General features: G+C 38.0%; 1 protein-coding gene across 1 annotated transcript in view; it reads right to left on the reverse strand.

The window, feature by feature from the left end:
- The window catches only part of Tekt3 (tektin 3), a 40,586-nt gene extending 24,592 nt beyond the window's left edge, over window positions 1-15,994 (reverse strand). Inside the window, exons 1-3 of the mRNA XM_074048938.1 lie at window positions 15,886-15,994; window positions 6,884-7,491; window positions 3,504-3,587 (exon numbers count right to left, since the gene is read on the reverse strand). Of these exons, the coding sequence (XP_073905039.1) occupies window positions 3,504-3,587; window positions 6,884-7,462 (663 nt within the window). The 5' untranslated portion in view covers window positions 7,463-7,491; window positions 15,886-15,994. The remainder of the gene's footprint in view (window positions 1-3,503; window positions 3,588-6,883; window positions 7,492-15,885) is intronic.
- Between the last annotated feature and the right edge of the window lie 7,227 nt (window positions 15,995-23,221).

Here is a 23,221-nt window from a genome sequence, read left to right on the forward strand (position 1 = left end):
GTGATGATTTCCAGAGTAACCTGTATCAGCACTTCATACCTTCTTATGGTGGAACAGCATTCTATTGTTTGCTGCATTTCATTTATTCACTCATCAGGATAAACATTTAGGTTGTTTCCACTTTTGACTGTTCTGAATAGTGTTGCTATAATCAAATTTTTGCTTTAGCATATGTTTTCTTTTCTCCTTGGGTAGACACCTGAAAGTAGAATTACTGGATCCTATAGTAACTCTGTGCTTATCCGTTTTCCAAAGCACTTGTATCATTTTCCATTTCTGCCAGCAGTGAGTGAGGACTCTAATTCCTACACATTCTCACAGTTATTTTTCTGTATTTTTTGTGATACCCATCCTAGTGGGTATGAAGTCATATCCCACTGTGATATTGATGTGCATTTTCCTAATGATTAATGATATTGAGTATTTTCCCATATGCTTATTGGTCTTTTGTATGTTCTCCTTGGAGAACTGTCTATTCAGGTCCATTGCTCATTTTTCAAAATTTGGTTGTCTTTTTCTAAAAATTATAATAGCCACTAATATGTTATAGATACAAGTCCCTATTGAGATATATGAGTTACAAAGATTTTCTTTTCATTTTGTTGATAATATTCTTTAAAGTGCCAAATTTTCAATTTTGATGATGTCCAGTTTATCTGTAGTTTGTCTAGTTTTTATGTGTACTTTATGTATACTGGACATACTTTAGTATGTCCAGTTTTTTTTTTAGTTTTTGCACCTTTGAAAATTGTCACCAACTCCAAGGTCACAAATACTATTTGTATGGGTTTTTTTCTAAGAATGTTACCATTTTAGCCCTTACATTTAAGTCTTTGATCTATTTTTTACTTAACTTTTCATTTGCTATGATGTAGGGATCTAACTTCATTCTGTCACACATGGATATTCACATGTGTAAGCATGTGTGAAATGTTGGACATTCTTTTCTCATTGAATTATCTTGGCACCCTTGTCAAAGATCAATTGATGGTAACTGTGAGGATTTATTTCTCACACTCATATCCTAGTCCATTGATTATCTGTCCATCTTGATGCAAGTACTACACTGTCTTGTGTATTGCAGCTTTACAGCAAGTTTTGAGATTGGGACGTGTGAGTCCTCCAACCTCCTGCTTTTCTCAGTATTATTTTGTCTATTCTGCTTCCTTTAGATTTCCATATGAATTTTAGGGTCCATTTATCAATTTCCATTAGGAAGTCAGCTGGAATTTCTATAGAAATTGTGTTGAACCTATCAGCTTGAAAAGTATTATCGTCGTCACAAAATTAAATCTTCCAATCTGTTCAGCCATATTTAATTTCTTTCAAATCTTATGTTTTGTTGTACCAGTTCTTAATTCTGCCTACTCATTAAGATTACCTGTAGAATATTTTTTAATTATCATTCCTCACTTCAGATTTGAATCAGAATCTTTGTAGATGGAACCCAGAAAGTGATATTTTTAAAACCTTCACCTGGTGAGTCTAATGTGCAGCCAGTTTGAGGGCCACTCTAGAACAACAAAATCACAAAAGGGAGCCAAGTGTCAAAAAATCTCTTGGAAACAGCAGAGTGCATTTGTGGGCAAACTGATGAAGTTAAGCTGCTAGAACTGGATTATAATTTTATTTCCTATGGAACATCTCAGGATTAGTGAGAACAAAGAGGCCAAAGGACAGATGCTGGTAAGACCCTCTCCATTTAGGACAGCAAAGTAGATGACAGATTAAGAACTATGATATTCATCAGAGACTAGGAACAGAGAAACAACAGAGAGGAAACCCATCATGTCAAAGTTATTTCTTTCAGGATGTCTCACTCATAATCACTGCTGTGCAATAGAAGGGTGGTAACCTTGACAGGGTAATTACACAGCCTTGCTTCAGTGGTCAATGATCTCCTGAGTGTGTTATTTCAATTCAGATTTCTCTCCAAGAACCAGACAGGAAAGGAAAGGAAAGACTCCTGCTTATCTTTCTTAATGTATTGTTCACTAAAAAAACTTTGGGAAGTATTGATGACATGTAAGGGTGAAGTTACTCTGATAACCAGGTTTCTAGCTTCCCATACTTTCTCTCTACCAAGGACTTATTCCTTATCAAGGTCAATCAAGCAAAGGCAAAGAGATGGGACCCTGCAAAGCTGGTTCAGGGGAAGAGAAGATGGGTCCATCACCACAGAAATTCTGTGATTCATAGAGAAAATTGATGCTGAGAAGTTAGATGGGAGCCAGATAATGGGGGGGTCTCAGTGGCATTTTCCTGTAGGAATCAGAGTCAGGGGACAGTTTACAGGAGAAGGAGAAAATAGTGTCAGTGTATGTTATAGATTTAAGTGAAACTTGGGGGAGAGAAAGTATCTGGGAATTTCACAAAAACCAGCTAGAAAAAAATGCTGGAAACTGATTGAAGGGGTCAAGGAGACAATGGCTACAAGTCAAGCTATGGTGACGAGGAAACACCATTCCATCAGTATACAGGGGTGGACAACAGGGTAAGGCAGATTGGAGAGGGCATGAGAAGTTGGGAGGGAGGGAGGTCAGGGTTGACCACTATATGCTATATGTATGCATCTGTAGAAATCTCTCACCAAAACCCCATTAATATGTATAATACATACATATTAATCAAATTGTTTTCAATGTTTGGCAAGACATTTAGGAATGAAGAACTAATGCTTAATAAAATGCCTAGGCCAAAGAAAGAGATCGGGAAGGGCCAGAAGCACACGATGGCTGAAATGTTAAGGAAAGGCAGAGATCTTATGGTAGCCGCTCCAGAATGTGACAGTTAGAGAACTAAGAACTCAATCAAATTTAAGGAGTGAGACTGTGAGATAATCAGTGGAGTGGGGCAGATATATCTCTGAGTGGCAAGTTGGCAGTGTATCAAAAGCCCTCCAAATGCATATGCTCTCTGGTACCTCAGTTACATTTCTAATCAGAAGTACATACAGTTATCAATGGTAGTATTTTTGTATGCTACAGGGTTACAAAAACAGAAGAAAAACACTGGGATAGGCAATCAACCAAGCTATTCAACAAAAGAAGGTTTTTAAAAAATTATAGCACATTCACATTGCAGAATGCTATGTAACTATTAAAAATCATCTTAAAAGAATATCTAATGATAAGAAAAAAAGAGTACCTAATGATAAGGAAAAATTAAAATCATACTGTATGGTTCTAATCTTGAAGATATGTCTGTGCATCATGTGAGCTGGGTGGTCTCTGTGAATTTAGTAAAATGGCTGAAATGCTCCAAAAGTTGACCCTGACTTCTGTCTAATGGAATCACAAGCAGTCTTTACCTTCCTCTATTCTTTTCTACATTTTTTCAAATTCTTGATGAATACATTATTTTAAAGCCAAGAAAAATGTATTACTGCTAAGTGATATAAACCTTTGATATGGCTTTATGTAACATCATTTTGATTTCAACATTTTAAACATATGTTTACAATTAAACTTCTCTCCTTATTGGAGTGTTTCCTCCATATTTACCGTCAGTAATTCTTTTTCAGCTTCATCATGAACTAGATCAATTCCCATTCTCTTCTCTCGATGAAACAGACATTCTCGGGTGACCTGAAAATTAAAAGTAATAGAACAGAACACCCAGTAACCACAACCAGTGACTAGCTGTTCTAATAACTAATTTCAAAAATAGTCAATAGGTACTCCCAATACCAGCGTTTCAACCTATTCTGTGGGCTCAAGCATGAAAAAGACTGTAAAAACTAAATAAATCTTTGCAGCTAGTTAAAATGTAGAGAGCTAGCTTTTCAAAATAATTTTTAAAGTCCCTAATTCAGAAAGTTGCCAAGAAGAAGCAGTGGCATCTACTTAATCCCCACAAATTAGCATCTGAAAAAATTACTTGGTATTAGTTTTTCCAAGAGAAACAGATTGATAAAATGAAACATAGACTTCAAATCTCTCTAGAAAGTAGTATAGAAGTCCATCAAAAAGCTAAAAAATTACCTTGTGATTCTGCTATGCCACTCTTGGGGGTATATACCTGAAGGAGTGTAAATCTATATACAAGAGAGGTAACTGCACACCCATGTTCACTGCAGCACTATATACCATAGCCAAGGTGTGGAATCAGCCTAGGTACCCAACAATCGGTGAATGGACAAAGAAAATGTGGTATATGTAACAATGGAGTATTATTCAGCTATAAAGAAGAATGGAATTTTATTTGCAGGCAAATGGATGGAGCAGGAGATCATCATTTAGAGCAAAATAAGCCAAGCTCAAAGTGATAAATATTGCATGTTTTGGCTCATATGTGGAATCTAAACTTCTCTATTATTCTAAAATGAGAATAATAATAATGAAAATGGAACATGAATGTAAAGGAGCAACAACCAAGGGGTAGAACCAGTGGGAGGGGAAGAGGGGTAAGAGAGGGTATGGAGAGTTCAAGAAGTTCGAAGTATATTATATGTGTATATATATATATGTATATATATGAAGACAGTCATGTATATATGTATACAGTCATGTATGAAACCCACTAAACACTGAAAAGGCAGGCAGGGAGAGGGGGCTAAGGGAATGTAATGGAGGGGATGAACTTGTTCAAAGTATATTGTATGCATCTCTGAAAGTTTCACAGTGCAACTCACTTGTACTACTAATGATTCCAAAAAAGAAAAAAATTAAGAAGAGAGCTGGGGGCATAGTTCAAGTGGTAGAACCTTCTTAGCAAGTGTGAGGCCACCAAAGAAATTTTTAAAAAAAGAATTACTATGTCATGGTTAAATTATAACATTATATATGAACTTGCAACACTGTGAAAAAAATTCCTGTGTAAAAATTTCTGCAAAACATTCTAACCAAGAGTTCAAGACAAAGGAGAGCATTTTGCCTTTTTTGCCCTTTGTCAGAAAACCTAGACAATACAAACAGCAAAAAAAATATATTACTTCCAAATATTTTCTCCTGAAAAGACAGAAGACATGAATGATTATCTTTCAAGACATCATCAAAATATTTGTATAGCCAAAAATCCAAGTAACCACTTTTTAAAGGGCCATATATTATTATTCTAATTGTAAAAATAATATGCTTTTCTCCATTAAGGATAAAAAATACAGTCATAATTCTGTCATTGTTTTGTTTGTTTTAACAAAATGATGGTTCGTAACATCCTCACAATTTTATATGATGCTTTTTAGAATTGACATGAAATAGTCAATCCGAGGCATAAAATGTTCTTTGAGACTGAGTATGCTAATGACATCAATGGAAAACAGCATAAATTTCTAACAATAAATTATGTATGAAACAGCATTAAGTAGCTGTTAAAATGCTTTTTTTAAAGACTATTTCATGACATTGGACTCCTACATAATGTTAAATTTTTTAAAAGAATAAAATGTAAGAGTATGTATACCATGTTCCAGATACAATATCATTGAACCATGACTTTGAATGAATCATTATTTTTTTAATAGTATAACTTATATTTATTAGAAGAGGAATTAATAGGTCAGGTGACTCTGATTATTTTAGCAGATATTACTAAATTGCTTTCCAGGAAATTTCTACCAATCCATAATACATGAAAGTGCCCATTTTCTGCTCATTTGCAAACCCTAGATGTTATGAGTACTCATTGACACAAATTTGATAGGCCAAAGATGGTCACCTTACTGATTTAACTGATGGTATTATAAAATTTTAATGATTTTCCTTATATTAGTTGATGACTTATATTTTCTCTTTTGAGAATTATCTGTTTATTTGACTAGCTCTGATTTTAATCAGGACCTAATTAATATTGTATTGACAGTAAATGTTCCAACATACAAGAACATCCAGACAAAAATTGGAGAAAAAAATCACATTAGAAACATCTCAGTGAAATCAGTCATCAGGGAGAGGGGAAGTGGGAGAGGAAACAGAATCTCATTTGGAAATTAAGGAAGAAAGTAAGTGGCTGAGGTTTTAAGGGTACTTTCAGTCCTTGAAGGTAGGGGGGAAGGGAGAGAATGGGGAAGGCCTAGATGGCCTCCTGATTGTCAATAATAATTCAGGATGAATTACTTTAAAAAGATACCATTTGTGTATGAGCAACCTTTATCTGGATTCTGTGGGCCATGTGTTTGTAGTTAGCAGACTGGGGATATGACAAGAAGTGACAGTGGGCAAAGATATCTAACAAACTCCTCAAACCTCTAACTCCCAGCCCATTGGTCTTCTAAATTTTTATGCTACAGATGTGGTAAACATCCACTACAATGCTTTTTGCACAAGAAATAAGTCATGCAAACATGAAGATAAATGGTGTTAGCTGTGAGCCCACTCAGAACCTGGCCAGTAAGCAGCAACTAACTGAATTGCTGCCTCTATTTTAGAAAATGGCAACTGACCCAAGCTCAGGCCTGTTTCTCTATTCAATAAAACTCACTCCATCTCCTAAAGTGGTCTCATTTGATAATTTGTGCTTTGAAACAGAATTATAACATGTATGTAGGAGACATTTCATGACACAGATGGAGAGAATTTTTTCTTAAAAAATAAATTTTTCTGAATTTTTTATCTCTATCTAGTGCCAGGATAATTAAAGCAGTCTTTTTAAGAGACAAGAAGGTGGTCTTTTTTACCATAAAATATCATGTGCTTTCATGGTGTCTCCTTAGTTAGTCTACTCTGCTTTGCACTCAGATTTCTTTCTTAGAGTGGTTGCTCTGTATGATATATAAAAATGGCAATGGTTTTGCCATTAATGAACCCAATTATAGGTTTATTGATAGGGGATTGCTTCTACAGGGGAAATAAAACAATTTGAAATATATAGAACCTCAGAAAATCATCCAGCCAAGGATAATAATCAAAATGCAGTGCCTTTGGTCATCAGCTCTCACACTTACCTGCAGAGGGGCTTCTGTCTCTATCAAAGCCCTCTCCAACCTTCTTTTAAGATCAGAAATTGCATTTGTTTCTCCAATCAGTTCATCCAACTCATGAGTGATTTCAGATTTCCAAAACCCTATGTCATTGACACGTTCTCCCAAATTTTGAGTCGAGTCCACCTGGGTTTTTCTGATTTGCTGGTATTTGTCTTGAATGAGACGAGATGTGTCTACCCTAAGTCTTTCTGAATTATGTCGGGAAGTACTGGACTCTTGGTAGTTGGTTAAATTGGACCTGTACCAATCATCAAGAGTGTATCTGGTGAAGAGAGTGGTTCTGTTGGAAACAAAGGGAGCCATGGTGCTCTCGGACACCCTCTGAGCTCTGGTACAGTATGGGCCCAGGGTTGGTGAGTTGGAGGCCACTTTGTAGTATGTGCTCGGTCTCCAAGGAAGGCTCAAGCTATGCGTCACATTGTAATGGGGAAAGCGGTCTCTGTAGCTTGATGTGATGCCCCCAATGGCTGGTAGAAAGTTGGTTGGTGTTGGTTTAAGGTGCGCATAAGTTGCTATTAAAGTAGAACCTACAGGTTCCATGGTGTCCAAACACAATTTGTAAATCTCTCCTGTTAAAAAAAAAAGAAAACCACATAAATGAATTTCATAAAACATCCAAATAAAAGAACACATCTGACAGTATCAGCTACAATGCTCCAGAACTCATTAGACATTTGTTCTAATCTTTTATCCACACTTCTCAAGTGATAATATTCTTTTTCATTTCTGTGTCTCTAAAGTGTATTAAGATCACATTTAAAGAAAAAAAACAGTCATTTGAGTTTCTGATTTTTCTTTGGGGGCAGTTACTGGGGGCTGAAACTAAGGCTTCCCTTATACAAGCACTTTTGATTTTTTCAAATCAAAAGACTGAGCTGTGCCTTTCAACATAGAGATTTCTGGTCTTGGCCCTGCTATTTATTAGCTATGTGAGGTAGGGTAAATTACATAATCTCTCTGATCCTTAGTTGCCTCATCTATAAATAATAGAGAATAAGATGATAATAATAGCACTTTCTCCTTTAGATTGTTATAAGCAGTATACCAGCAAGGGGTTCCTTGGAAGCATCTCCTCTCCTATCATGTCATCCTAAATAAACATGTACACTGAGAAACAGTTGCTTGGTTAGTGTTCAGACACAGCTTATAACCAGGGCCGGGTTTCCATTCCTGGCCTTTGCTCCTTCTAAGCACCTCCAACAGACAAATTCCTGAGTGGACACATGGTTCCAAGGATTGAGACAATGGGAAGTATTTGAAATGTGTATCACAGTGTTACGCACACAGTAAGTACTTAATAAATGTTAGCTTTTAAATTGCTAATTCAGAGAAGTAACAAGGTAAAAGATAAATATCCTTTCTCCCCTAAAAGGAAACTCAGAAGTGACCACTCTGCCTAACTCATTAATAGTTAATGAGATTTTTCTACTCATATACAGACAGATGCATTGTTTATGTACTATGGACACCTGTCTATATACCATTTGTTGTATATGTAAAGAACTTCTCAGTATAAATTCTATTATCCTTGTTGGAGTACACATCATTCTGGAACATGCTCTTTCTTTTTTTTGTTGAATACATATTTTGGACTTCTCATTTGATAGAACATACATGCCATCCTTTTTTGCCAGTTTCTAGAACTTTTGTCCAGAATTATTCCAGAAAGCCTTGAATGCTACAGACTATAAAATACTAAATATCATTCTGCTTGGGATTTAATGTTTATGGGCCTGTTTATTGAAAAGAAAAGATAAAATCAGATCCAATTCTATGTACCGCTCAGAGCAAAGAAAAAAATCCATCAATGGTTATTTAAATAGGTATGTCCTGATGCTTTTCATACCCAATAATAAGAATTAATTTATAGAATTGTATTCCAGTCAAAATCCTCTCAGACCATAAGATGGAATAGCTGTCCATGCCAGGGGCGGTGACCCATGTGACCCTAGCTCCCTCACTTTTTCTTAAAGCCTTCCCTCCTTTAGCTCCCAAACACCTTGTCCTAGTCAGCCTTAGGCAGTGATGGTGACATCTAAAGACTTAGCAACCACTTGCGTCCTCGCTTCCTACATGAGGCTGAAAAAAGCAAATTCAAAGTAACTTGAGGCATGAGGGCCTTAAGGTTGCCTTACTTCTGACCCCACACTCCTTCAAATCTAAAAATAACTTAGCTTTCTTCTAGCAAGAAGCCTCAAGAGGGTGCGAACCATTCCAACTTAGCTTTGGTTAATTATTGACAATAAGCGATTCAAACCAGGGACTCACTTAGTCCTCTGACCATGGAATTGCAAGTGTAGAAAGCTGGGAGAGTTTTTCCAACACCTGTTATGTTGGCATCTTGAGAAATCTCAACCCCTCAGCTGCTGCCTGGGTTGATATGTGAAGGAGCACCTAAGCCAGATGAGACGTGATGACTGAGAAAATCCATCTAGTTTACAAAGGCACTTAGAGACTTGTTTTTAAATTAAGAATAGGATAGAGCTAAGAATCTGGAATCTGAAGCACAGGATCAGTTATCAGAACTCATGAAAGCAGAATTCCGGACATATGGCAGTAAGTGTCACAGGAAGAGACTATTTTACAACCACAACTGGAGTTCTAGTTCTAAACAGCCATTTTTAAAGTCTCTCAGAAATATTGAAAAAAGCCATCATATGGTGATGTTTAACCAATGTATTCCACTGCCATGTATATTTGATCATTATTAGTTAATAAAACTGAGGGTGTCATGGCCTAAGAAATGTTTAAAAACTCATAGTAGATTCCCACCTCCAACCATGATAGACCAATAAAAACTAGAGTTAGCCATCTCACATCTAAAAACCTGGACTAAATAGATGATATGGCTGCTCTCACCCACTGGACAACAATCTCTCTGACTCCAAGAGAAAAGAAACATGTCAGATGATTCCTCTAATTGTCCTGGCACTGTACCTGGAGACAATTTCCAATCCACCATGAGAAAAGCAGATAAAAACAGAACAGAGCTTGGCAGCCATTGTGAGTTCAGAAAATGGTCAGGATTTGGGGAGGCTGCAACAGCTAGATGTTGTGAAGCTGGACTGGATCAATGTGAGGTATGAGAAAAAAAGGAGAAAAAAAGAGCTCCAGCAGTCTATATAGGGATCCTCGTGATCTTTGATGAGTAATAAGGGAACTTCCACAAACTGGCAGACTCTGATGGCAGAGTTGATAGCAGAACAATTTCTTATCTTGCAAAGGGTGGAGATACATGTTGAACTCCGACTCTCAGATTGGAGTCATGGTGACCACTTGGTTATTCAATGGAAACCTCAGAAGAGTCACACATTTGAAAAAGGGCCTAACCATCCTTGGAGTGAAGGTACTAAAGACTCACTCTAGCAAAGCCTGAGAACAGACCTCACAGAGATCGAACTGATCTCTTAATTACTGACAACTTCAAGTCACTCTATGAATTATCATGATGGCAGAACCAGTCAAAAACTACAGACACACCAAAAGGCAAGAAAATGTGACCCATAATTAAGAAAAATCAGTCAGTGGAAATAATCCTTGAAATGACAGACAATAAGCCTGGCAAACTATATTCAAGTACTTAATACAGAAAAGTACTGAAGAGAGACATGGGATGTTTTTAAAAGAACCAAGTAGAAATTTAGAGATAAAACATATAGCAAATATTTATACAATATATACTTGTATAATCTCACTAGATGGAACTAATAGCATATTAGACAGTGAAGAGATAAATATTAGTAGACCCAAATCTAATCAAACTGAAGCACAGAGATATTTTAGCTGAAAAAAAAAAAGTGACGATCACCTCAGTGATGTATAGTACAAGAGTAAGTAGTTTAACACCATATATTTGAAGTATCATAAGGAGAGGTAAGAGGGACAAAATGTATAAAGAAATAATAATTGAATATTTTCCAAATGTGATAAAAACTATAATCTCTATGTCGAAGAAGTTCCACAAAGTCAAAGGAGATAACCACACACACACACACACACACACACACACACGACCACACTTCTGCCCCAAGGCTCATCCAAATCAAATTGAAAGCCACTGATAAAGAGAAAAACTTAGAATCTGAGGCGTTTTTTGTTCATTTTGTTTGGTTTGGGTTTGGGGGCTGGGATTGAACCCAAGGTCTTACTCATGCTAAGCAAGTGCTCTATCACTGAGCTATACCCCAGCCCTAAACAGCATATTTTAAGGAGTGGAAGAAAGTGTCAGCCTAGAATTCTATATCTAATGAAAAACATTCTTCAAAAAGGAAATCAAAATAAAATATTTTCAAACAAAAGTCAAAGAATTCATCAGTGACAGATCTGCAGTAAAAAAAATGATAGAGGAAATTCTTCAGGCAAAAGGAAATTATACCAGATGGAAAACTGGAGCTACACAATGGAATGAAGAAAGACAGAAATGGTGACCATGTGTGCTAATATTTTTTAAACTTTCCTAACTTTCAAATTTCTTTAAATTGCTTAAGTTATAAAGATGAAAAATTATTGGGGAGTTTATCAATTAGAAGTAAACTGTTATGTGATAACAACACAAAAATGATGGAGGGTTTAGATAGAAATACAGTATTAAAACAGTCCTATAACTGAAATAGAATAATATTTCAAAAATCCTGTGATAGACTGGTGGTATGGGTCAGGTGGTAGAATGCCTTCCCAGCAAGCGTAAGATCCTGAGTTCAAACCCCAGTACCTCCAAAAAAAAAATCTTTTGATAAGTTTAAATTACATATTGCAAGCCTCAGAATAGCATGCCAAAAATGTAATCAGGAGTGAAAAGTTTTAAATTATTTTTATAATAAATACTTAGATGGCATTTGCCCTTTTCCCTCATCTTCCTGATGTAAATTAGTGGAGTTTCCCAGAGGTGACATGTGTGATATCATAACAAACTAAATGAAGAAGACATAGAACTCACCCACTAAGCTAGAAATTAAAGAACTTTACCAAAAAAAGTCAAATACTACTACTCTTCTCAGTAATTTTTTTGTTTCAGAAAATAGTTTTTAAATAGAAATGGTATTTATGTTAGTATATAACACATTTTGTGTTTTTTTTAAATAATTCATACTTTTAATTACTAAATTTTCATTTCTAATATAATATCTAATCTATCTATCTACCTATCTGTCTATATAAAATCCACATTCGTGAATGTTGAGATCCTCAATATTTTATAAAAGGGTCTTGCCCCAAATACCAAAATGTTTTTGAATTGCTGTCCTGGAACAATCTCTAAGGAAAACCAGTTCTAGCTAGTAAGACAAGAGTGAAGACAAACGTAGAAGTCAACAATGATGCATAATTAATCCAAAATAAAAGAGGGACAAAAGCAAGATGAAGAAGAAAGATAGACAGGAACTCAACTATTTTTTATAAGTTAACAATCCAATTTAAATGCACAGATTGTCAGAATGACTTTAAATAGCAGTATTAAATTGTGTGCTACCTAGAAATAAACCCCATTTCAAATATAAAACACATGTAAGTTAAAAATGGAAGTATGGAAAGACATATACCATGTAAACACTAACCAAAAGGATGCTGAAGTGACTATATTAATATCTTGTTCTTCAGAACAAGAAACATTGTCAGAAATAAAGAAATAAGGGTAAAGGAGTCATTCAAAGAGACACGATAATCTTAAATGTCTTTATAATTATTAATGTAGATATACATAACACAGAAACTGAAAAAACTAAAACAAGAAACAGACAAACCCACAATTATAGAAGGATTTTTCACTACTCTTTCATAGAAAATGAAAATTGGTTAATGCATAGAATATCTGAATAGCATTACACCATCCAGACCTAATTTACACCTAAAAACACTCCACCCCAATAACAGACTGCATTCCATTCCGAGCTGCACAGAGAACAGTCACCAACATAGACCATATCATGAACCATAAAACAAGCCTCAATACTCTTAAACTATTGAAATCATACAAATCGCAAATGTTCTCTGAATATATCAGAATTAAGTTACAAATCAATAATAGAAAAATATTTGGAAAGTCTCCAAATAGTAGGAAATTAAACAACACAGTTCCAAATAACTCATGAAACGATAAGGAAATCACATAGGAAATTGGAAAATGCCTTTAGTTAAATGAGAATAAAAACATAGCACATCAAAATCTGTAAAATGCAACTGAAATATCAATTAGAGGAAGTCAAAGCTTTAAGTGTTTATACTAGAAAATAAGAATGAGCTAAAATCAGGAAAGAAAGCAAAGTAAACCCAAAGTGGAAGGAAGGAAGAGCAAAGATGAAAATCTATGAACTAGAAATGGACAAATAGGAAAAAAATCAATGAACTCCTACCAATAAAATAAACTTACTAGATTTGTCAAAATCAAAAGGGTGAAGAAAAATTGCTAACTCAAGAATGAAAGGAGGAGTATTATTAAAGATCCAGCAAAACTTAGGAAGTTAATAAAGCAGTATTGCTGACTTTATGCCAACAAACTTGACAGCATAGATGAAATGGATAAAAATTTTAAAAGATATAATCGAAACTGGCTAAAGAAGAGATGGATGACCCATGTAGCCTTATCATAATTAAACAGATTGAACCTACAATTTAAAATCTTTCTTCAAAGAAAACTCCAGGCCCAGATGGGTTCACTGATGAATTCTATCAAACTTTTAAGGAATAAATAATTCCTCAAAAAGACCATGGATTTATTTGCTGATGTGTGTGTCTTTTACAGTGCTTAAATTGCTGATGTGTGTGTCTTTTACAGTGTTTAAATTATTCTCTAAGTTTTAACTCAGTCACATCCTAAGAGGGCATCTGGAGCTCAAGCTAACATTATTAACTAATGCTATAAACATCTCATTTTTGCAAGGAAATTGAATAAGTTCTTTGGAACATGGTCAAAAAGAGCTGTGGAAACCCATCCCTTGGATCAGGCAATTGCTTTTTATTATACTTTTAGTCATAACCAAGTAACAGTCTAAGAAATGAGACATGTGTAACAAAGTCAGCCAGTGTTTGGCTATGTTCATTTAATGTGTACTTACAATAGGTACTTACACACTACAAAAATACTGTAATAGCCTTCTATAAATATCAACATGATAAATATAGAATCAATCCCACAGAGATTGCAATTACTAGAAAGTTCCATTTGCCTTCCAAAAGGTGGCCTCGAATTGAATGGACATATTTTGTTAGCACACTTAGGCAAGACTTTAAGATCATAAAAATTTTAAAGTATAAAAATCTATAGATCATTTTCTGCAGAAGACACAAGTATAAAAAGTTTGCCATGCTTGATCTATGCCCTTCCTCAGATCAGTAGCAGCCAAGGACTTGAAAGACTCACGCACACTCCCTCAGTTCCTCTGGTTATATCCACTTAAATATGCACCGTTTCAAACTGGAGCAGGAATAAAACATTGTCACGAATATATTAACAAATACCAGAACTAGAGGAAATGATTGAATCAGTGTTTCAATATGAAAACTTCAGATTTCAATGTTTAATTTCTCTTTAAGTGTGTATTAAATAAGAATACAGGGGAAGTTGTATTATCTCTTTCCAAAAATCATAGAGGAATTCTGTGCACTGATTGTGTATAAATTACTACATGTTAGAGAGCTATGTGGTAGCATCTAGCAAACTTGAAACAGCACATTCTCTGTGACTTAGCTATTCAACTCCTTGATGTATACCAAGACAAATGCAAATGTGTATGCAATTACAGTGTACAAGAATACCTCTCTAATATCTTTAGAGGGAGCCATCTAAAAGTCCATCAACAGAATAAACAGAATTTTTGTGGGAAATTCATACAAGACTTAGCACACATCAGTTAAAACTATTACATTAACTTAAAAAATAACACTGCACTTATCTTTGGATCAATGCCTAAGTGGTAAAAGGATGCAAAGGTGCAAACATCAGTAAGTGCTAGATCTTGCTAGATGAGCCGTAGGGAAGGAAAGGAGGACTGAGCTACATGAGAGGCCTCATAAGGCCTGTGACCACCTGTTTAGGAAAAAAAAAGTTAGGACGAGGTGCATGGATACCTGCTCACTGTATTTATGGTGTGAAGTTTTTTGTTTTTGTATTTTTGGTTGTGGTACTGGGGTTTGAACTCAGGGATCTGTGCTTGCTAGGCAGGCACTCTACAGCTTGAGCTGTACCTCCAGTCCTTTTTCTTGTGGTTATTTCTATGGTAGGGGCTCGCTTTTTTTTTTTTTTTTTTTTTGCCCAGGTTGGTCTCCCAAGGAGCTAGGACTGCAGGACTGAGCCACTGGTGCCAAATGAAGTATTTCATCTTACAAAAGAAAAATTGTATCAAATACCTCAAAAACACTTTGCTTATTAATAATAATTTTTAAAGAGTCTGCTTGCTTTTTCGCAATGACCAAACAGTTTTACCTACTTCTGAAATACTTCTTTATTGGAACACCGTAAGCATACAAAAGAAAACATTAAGGGCTTGGTGTAAACTGCCACAACCCCCGCGAGAGCGTCACGTCAGAGCTAAGCAGACCAGGCAGGTGAGAGAACACCTGCTTTGGGCTGAGTTTCAGAAACCCTGGCGGCAGGGTTCCAGAAACCCTGGAAGCAGGGAACAGCGATCCCATTTGGGCGACAAGCCACGCAATGGAGAAGCACGGCCCTGCTGGCAGGTGTAAGAAATCCTAGGAGCTGGCAGACGGTGGCGTTCCCACGCCCTTTTCCTGGTCCCGCATTTACACATAAAACCTGAAAAGCATCAGCAAGGTAAATACGAGGCCAAAAGAACCTGGGTGGCGGGGCCTGTGGCTTTTATTTGTGGAGGGAGGGTGAGGGAGAGAAGATGGGTGGAGGGTTTCCGCGACCTCCCCTCGGATTCCGAGGCCGGGCTTTGGAGCCCAGACTGGCGCTGGGGGACCCTGTTGGGTCATCCCGGAGGCAAGCAGGTGTCGCCGAGACCACTCACCTGTCAGAGGGCGCCAGGCGAGGGGAGGGGCAGGGGGCGATGAGAGGGAAGGGGAACCGACCCACCACCTACTGCCCACTGAGGCTCGGGCGGGACCCGTCGGGCTTGGCCCGCCTTTCCCGTCTGTGACGTCAGCGCCCGCGGACCACTCAACGGCCGCCCCGACCGGCTCGCAGGGAGCACATTGGTTGATTAGAAGGGAGGCGGGAGGCTGGAGCGGCTAAGCCAGGAGGGAAAACCCTGCCCAGGCGGTTGCTATGGACGCTTTCATGCTTAGTAACCGCGGTCCCGAGAGACCCGCTGGGCTTGGGAGGTGAAAAAGGTGAAGGGCAACCCAAGCGAGAGGCAGTCCGAACTCTTCCCAGCCGCAAAAAAAAAAAAAAAAAATCTTGGTGGCCCCTTTTAAGGCGCTGGCTGTCTGGGGCGTTAACACCTGTCTTGGGGTGTTGACAAGTTGTCTTCTCTCCAGCAGAGCTCTCCCCACGGGATTATCTATTCATCTTCCCCTCTTCCCTCTCAAGAAAAAATTGGGGACTTGTCTTTTTACGATGTTTCTCTCTTTAGCAATTTTTTTCTGTAAGCAGTTAACACTTAATATTTCATTGGACCACATGTTTTGCATTCACCATTGTCATCCATGCAACCCCCTTCCAATCTTTTGAATCTGTCAAGCTTCAAAGGCTCCTCCGTCCTGCAACAGTGTGAGCGACTGTGTGAGCGGAAGAATTCACTCTTCCTTTGGTAACTATTAACTCTAAAAAAAATAAAACCCTCAGTTAATCATTCTTTGGTCTTTCTGAGCCACATTCCACCAAAGGGTAGAGGATGGGGTCTTTGGCCAGGGTAAGGCAGCCCCCAAGGGACCTTACACAAGTAGCTGAGGATGGGGGTTGGTCCTCAGCTTTGCCCATTTAGAAAGTTGCTTCTGGCTGGGTGCTAGTGGAGTATGACTGTAATCCTAGCCACTCAGGAAGCAGAGATCAGAAGATTCCCAGTTTGAAGTTAATCCCCAGGCAAATTGTCCACGAGACCCTATCTCAAAAAAAAACCCATCACACAAAAGGACTGATGGAGTGGCTCCAGATGTGGGCTCTGAAGTTCAAAACCCCAGTAGTGAAAAACAAAAACAAACAAACAAAAAGTTGATTCTGTCCATCTCCCAGGTTTATCTAAAGCTAAAAGAAGAAGCTGGAGTAGAACAGTGAGAACACCACCAGCAGCATTGGCATTAAGCAACAGAGACCCTCTAATGATGGACATAAGCCCAGATTGTTTTCTTCAACAGGAAAACTACAGAAAAAAACCTGAACATCTATTCAACAGCCTGGTCATAGGAATGGGCAAACCAAGTCTTGTCTCCCAAATCCCACACCAGGGCCAGCCTTGTGTTTTCCTATACTCCTTAACTCCTACTTCTGACCTCAGAAACACTTCACTCTGAGCTCTCCTCTTATTGTTTTTCTCTCAAGCACAGCATGAGTGTTTCACATGAATTCCCAGGATGCAAGCTGTAGGCTGTTGACAACACAGTAAATACTACTCCAGAAGGCTGGCATTTGTTCTAAAATTAACTTCCTGACAGTTTATTGAAGATGATGCAGTCTGTGCTTTACATGCAGATTTTTCAATATGATTGCTAATTGAATATAAATTCATTGATCTGGTTTTAAAACAAACAGATGATATTATAGCAGAATTTGATCTTTTGAGTAATACAAGGAGTCAGTGAATTTTATAATCCTCCTGATTTAAATTTCTGTGAAGAACTCCATTCTCCATAGAAAGAATAAATGTTTTTTAGATACCCTCTCAAAAGATTGTTCCATGACTATCAAGTCTTTCTGCTTTATTTTGCAATGGAGACCTTCTGCAATGTTTGTCTCTTTATAAAGGGAATAAGTAAAGCAACCTATATTCAGTTATTCAATGTCACTTTTCTCAGCAGCCCTGTAACTGCAGGAATGGGACCATTTCTGCTCTCTGCAACTTTAGGATATGGCCTCCTGCCTGCCACAAAGGAGGTGTGCAATAAACATTTGTTGAATGAATGTGTGATGCTTAGCAGAGTAGGAGACTATCAGAGGCATGGAAGTAGAGCACTGAAGCAGACTGAGCCTATGTTATAACTTTGCCTATGGAGCACACTGCTTGAGCCCATCTTTATAACTTCCTTCCTCTCCCTATAGTCACCAGACTTCCTTTCCAGCTGCTCTGGTGCTTCCTATCACTCAGCTGTCCCGCTTCGCCCAGATGCTATCAGCCCCTTCTCAGTTCTGCTTCCTCATCAGAAATTAAGGGTGGCTCTGTCCACCCTCAACCCTAGACTCCACCTGCTTTTGCCATCCTCATGGCTGACTCATGACCAGGGCCTGCTTCCTCCCCTCAAGATGAACTTGTGCCTCCCGCCAGTTGATCAAATGCAACTTCTTCCCCCTAGGGACCTTCCCTTCCACTGTTAAGCTCATGCCAGCCATTCCTATTATTGAATAAACATCTTCCTTGAAGAAGGCTTTCCTGCCTCTTCAAGGTGTCGACCTACGATTCCCTTCCTTTCCCTCTCAGATCTGTAACTAAATGATATGTGTTCCTGCCTCAACCTGGATTGCTGCCTGTTGTCATGACTATCCCTGTATCCAAGGACTCAACGTTGTTACCTCCTATGTCTTATCTCCGACCTGTATCACACACTCCATGCAGGAAAGCCCATTGCCACTACCCCTCCAGTGTGACTTTGCTCGTTGAACCAAACAAACATCTCATCATCTAATTGTGCCCCATAGTGTTTAGCACAACTTCCTTCTGTGTAGCAGCTACCTGCGCTTTGAAGCAAAATATTAAACATCTTTTGTCCCTCTGCGTCCTCATTCCCAGCTGAGATAAAAATCACAGACTGGAAATGTCCCATTCATTCATTCAACCACCATTTATGAGTGCCTACAACTGGTGTTAGGAACTGGAGAGAAGAAAACAAATGCAAACTGGGCCTGAACCAGAGGAGCTGTCATCCAGGAAAGGTACACTAATGGGTGGACCATGGGAGAGGCTAGCTGCTCCAAGTACTGTGGCAGACACTGTTCAGAGCCCAGCGAGGGGACTATAAAGTGTAAAGTCAACTCTGCAGTAGGAGAATTGAACTTAAGTGGAACCACAGGCCCAAAAACTTGGCAAGGAAATGGGGATTCACTCTCTCTCTCTCTCTCTCTCTCTCTCTCTCTCTCTCTCTCTCTCTTTCTAACCTTTCCACTTTTTAAATTGATTGTCTTAGGTAATTTGTTGCAGTAATAAAACCTAATACAGCAGGGCCCACTGGCCACTCCAAGAGAGTTTAAACAAAATCACCTTAGGGTTTCTAGGATTGGAGTCCTTCAAGGCCATGTTTGCTGTTAGCACAGTAGAACTGTTTCTCAGTTCTCTACGGAACTGAGAAAGCATAAGCTTAGAAGGCTGGAGGTGGCCTGCAGACGCTCAGTGAGCTCTTTTAAAGTCTGTAAGACCAAAATAGGGAAGTGGTCTTGGGTGGGATGAGTGGGGATGATGAGTGGAGAGCTTGTTAAACACACATGTGGATTTGAACACGAACAGGGAGCCTGCAACATTCTGTTTCTGTCACAGGAGGGGTGCCCTTGGAGGCTGGGGTAGAATCTTTGAGTTCTACAGGAAAAAGAGAAATCTTACTGCATTAGGTCAACTGTTTCATTCAGTCAATTAATAAGAGTTCTAGAATCAAATAAACTTGTGGATTTCTAGCACAGAGTTAAAGTTCTATAATTATGGAAATTCTCAGAATCTTTAGTATGCTTATTTGTGTTTTCTCATGGGATTCTAACTATAACATTTTTTAAACTCAGAACACACCATCTCCCAGGACCCTAATAATGTGCCCAGGAACACACTTTGGGAAACGTGCATTAGCATAATGCAGCAGTTCTAATTCGAAGTAAATATGTCCTCAAAATATATTCAGTCATAAAACAAAAAATTATGTTTCCATTCACCTAATTGTTACACTTTCTCCAAAGCAATATGGAAATCACTGATTCATCTGGACATACAGTAAAGGATTCTGCATCTGTTGTGATCTGATGACAGCTCTCTGAGTAAATATCCTGTCTACACATATGTATGAGGTACATGAGTGCATGAGTGCATGTGTGAGTGAGCATTTGTGTGCATGCATGTGTGTGTGTTAAGGGGCAGCTCGTGGAAAAATAAAAGAAGGAGTGAGAAGAGGAAGAATTAGAAGTAAAAGAAGTATATGGAGACATGAGTGTGCTGGGTAGAAACAACGTGTTTAGGAAAAGGAGATAGAAACACTGTTTAATAGCCAACTCTGGGAGCTCTAATCTGCTAATCCCTTCTAAATCCCCTTACTTCTGTAATTATACTTTATAGCTACTTAAACAAGGAAATTGGAGCTATTTGCATTGTGCAATAGGTAACAGAATTAAATACTTGCCACCTACATTTTAGAATAATGTGGGTTCTTGAGATGTATTTTTTATCAATGTTCTTGGAAATGACTTAGACACAAATTTGCAATGTTTTATTCAGATTTGCACCATCCAATAGCCATGATATTATTTCTCTTGAGTTCTGCACTGGGAATCAGTAGTTTTTGCAAACAAGCATTTCAATCTACTAAGTGGATATGGGATGTAATTGGATTTCACGTGCAGGATGCAACACTACTGTTTACAGAGAAAGGATCATGGAGGACTCATCAGAAAAGTGAATTGGGTGTGTGATGCATCCATTGAGAACTTTTATCATTCACAACCATGCTTAGGTGACATCAGTTGTCAGGGTTGTGTTTTGCTTATGTTACTAGGCTATTTATAAAGGTGTGTGTTGCAGTCAGCTTACTTAATTGTACAAACTTTTTTCATAGCATGAAATTGCAGGGCACACCTTGTTGGGAATAGTTCCAAAGACCCTACGTATGCATGTTCAGTCAATGTTAGTTAGGCACCATCTTCTCATCCCCTTGTTTAGCAGATATAAGAGCCTGAGTCACGAGGGTCAATGACAATCCTGAGGTCACATTTTTGCTTGTGGTTCCCTGGCCAAGTGGGAAGTGACAGGCTTCTACAGTGCTCTCTTCATTGGGAAGTGACAGGTTTCCACAGTGTTCTCTTAGTGTTTCCATAAGAGCCATTAACTAGTGTCATAGGTGTTCACAAATCACCTCTCTCCAGACCACGTTCCATGAAGACAGGGGTAGTGTTCTTCCAGCCTTAGTCACAGGAACCAATTTAAGGCACATGCTCTGCTCCAGCTTCATTGTGTCATCTATTCTTAACCCATAGATTGACGGTATTACTCTCCTTCTAGATAGACTTAGACATTAAGTAACTTGACCAAATTCACATTAACCAGAAGGTAAAAGAGTTGGAATCCAACCCCAAAACCTTCCTCCATATCAAATGACTGTGCATTCTTCTTACACATTCTTCTTTTTATCCTTTATACCAACCCTCAAGATTGGTCTACGGTATACATCTAGTATATTTTTTCCCGAATGAATAAGCACCATATTTGGAGAAAAAGGGACCAGTTCTCCTGTTGTCACTTACTGATGCTGTAATTGATATGGGATAAATCCCCCCATGTCACCCCAGGTGCGATCGCTCTCTGAAATAAGGGTAATGATGCCTCATTGGCCTGGAGGAAAGATTTAATCAGATGCCCTGCTGACATTCTTTTCAGAAAATAGGTTCAAGTTCAGATGATCACATGTAACAATTCTGGGAGAATCCATCAGGAATGGCACCTACTCTGTAGGGGTTAGCAGTAATACTTGCTTCTCTTTTGTTCCAGGGAGAATATGACTCAGGGGGAAAGATATCCAGATTGACATTATCGAGTGATGTCTATGAGGGAGCATTCGACAACCACCAGTGCCTTGAGACCTGAAATTCGATTCTAAAGTTCCACTTAGAAGGTTATGGCATTTATTGCTAATCCTGTATCATAAATTACTCATCAAGGACAACAAAAATGACTCATATTAAGCCCTGTACTGAGATCCTGGCGATCTAAAGGAAGAGATAGAGACATGAGCAGAGTACTTAGTGCACAGAGAGAAACAATTAGCTTTTATGTTGTGAGATCATAAAGTGGTATGTGTTGGCATGGGTAGTATTGGGTTATGGATTACACGTTGTATTATAGATTAAAAAGAAACAGAGAACTAGATCAACGTGACTTAAGTTATCTACAGTTTAGGATCGAAGGACATTTTGCAATATGCTGTCTAAGATTCTATAGAAACTGTAAACAAACATGACTGCTCCAATCAAGTGGACACTGACTGTACTGAGAGGGCCGGTTTTTATCAGAGATACACTGCATTTCATCCAACTGAGCCAAGAGGACTTTTTATTAGTTTAAAAACATTAGCTCTGACCTCAGTTACCACTGGGAGGATGTTAGAATTTTGATAAGAAGGACACAGAGCATGCCCAAGAGAATCAGAGTCAACCACTTCCAATTCACCATCACTCACATGGTCACCAAAAGCTTTATAGCTTGCAGTAACATTCAAAACAGTGAACTATGAGAGGCGACTGGGAGGGTGAGTTGGAACTGGCTAATACCACTTTGATTGTTAAATTTTTTTGGAATTTTGCAAGTTGATTGTTAATCACTGCCACTATTAAAACTTCATTATATAATTTTACTGTTTAATCAGTCATATTAAAACTGCCATGATAAATAATTCCAAAATCCTCACCAAAGCTTAACCTATTGTTTTGAATATTGTGATGACTGTATTCATTTTCTCCATCAGGAACATGGTGGATAAAAGACTACAATACGTATTAAACTTAAAGAACCTCATGCCTGTAGCCATGAAAATATGACAAGCACAAAACAATCAAAGCTTTAGTCTTCCTGTATTTGAAAACCACGATTTGACTCAGCAAAGACATCACTCAAGGCATCCCAACATCCATCCACTTCATTCTGAAATAGAGCTACTTGTTCTAAACTACAACTTCACTTTTGTCCTACTTATTAACATAAATGAAAATGGCAGCCACCAGTCATGTTAGAACACCTCTTGCTTTTTCATTGCAACTATGAGTTGGTTTAGAGATATAAGCAAAAATCAATAATAGCATTTTGTGAAAATCAATTGGATGTATGGAACACAAATAGGACATCTGCATATTTTATTAGTACTTATAAATTACAGACTATACATTCTTCAACATAATTAAAGTATGCAATAAACTTATGCATGTACATATGCATTCACATTTTCCCCCAGACAGCCAGCTGCTGAGCGCTCACATCTGAGTGGGTCCCTGTCCCTTCCCTTCCAGAGGTTATC

This window comes from Castor canadensis, chromosome 11, assembly GCF_047511655.1.
Source record: "Castor canadensis chromosome 11, mCasCan1.hap1v2, whole genome shotgun sequence".
NCBI lineage: Eukaryota > Metazoa > Chordata > Mammalia > Rodentia > Castoridae > Castor > Castor canadensis.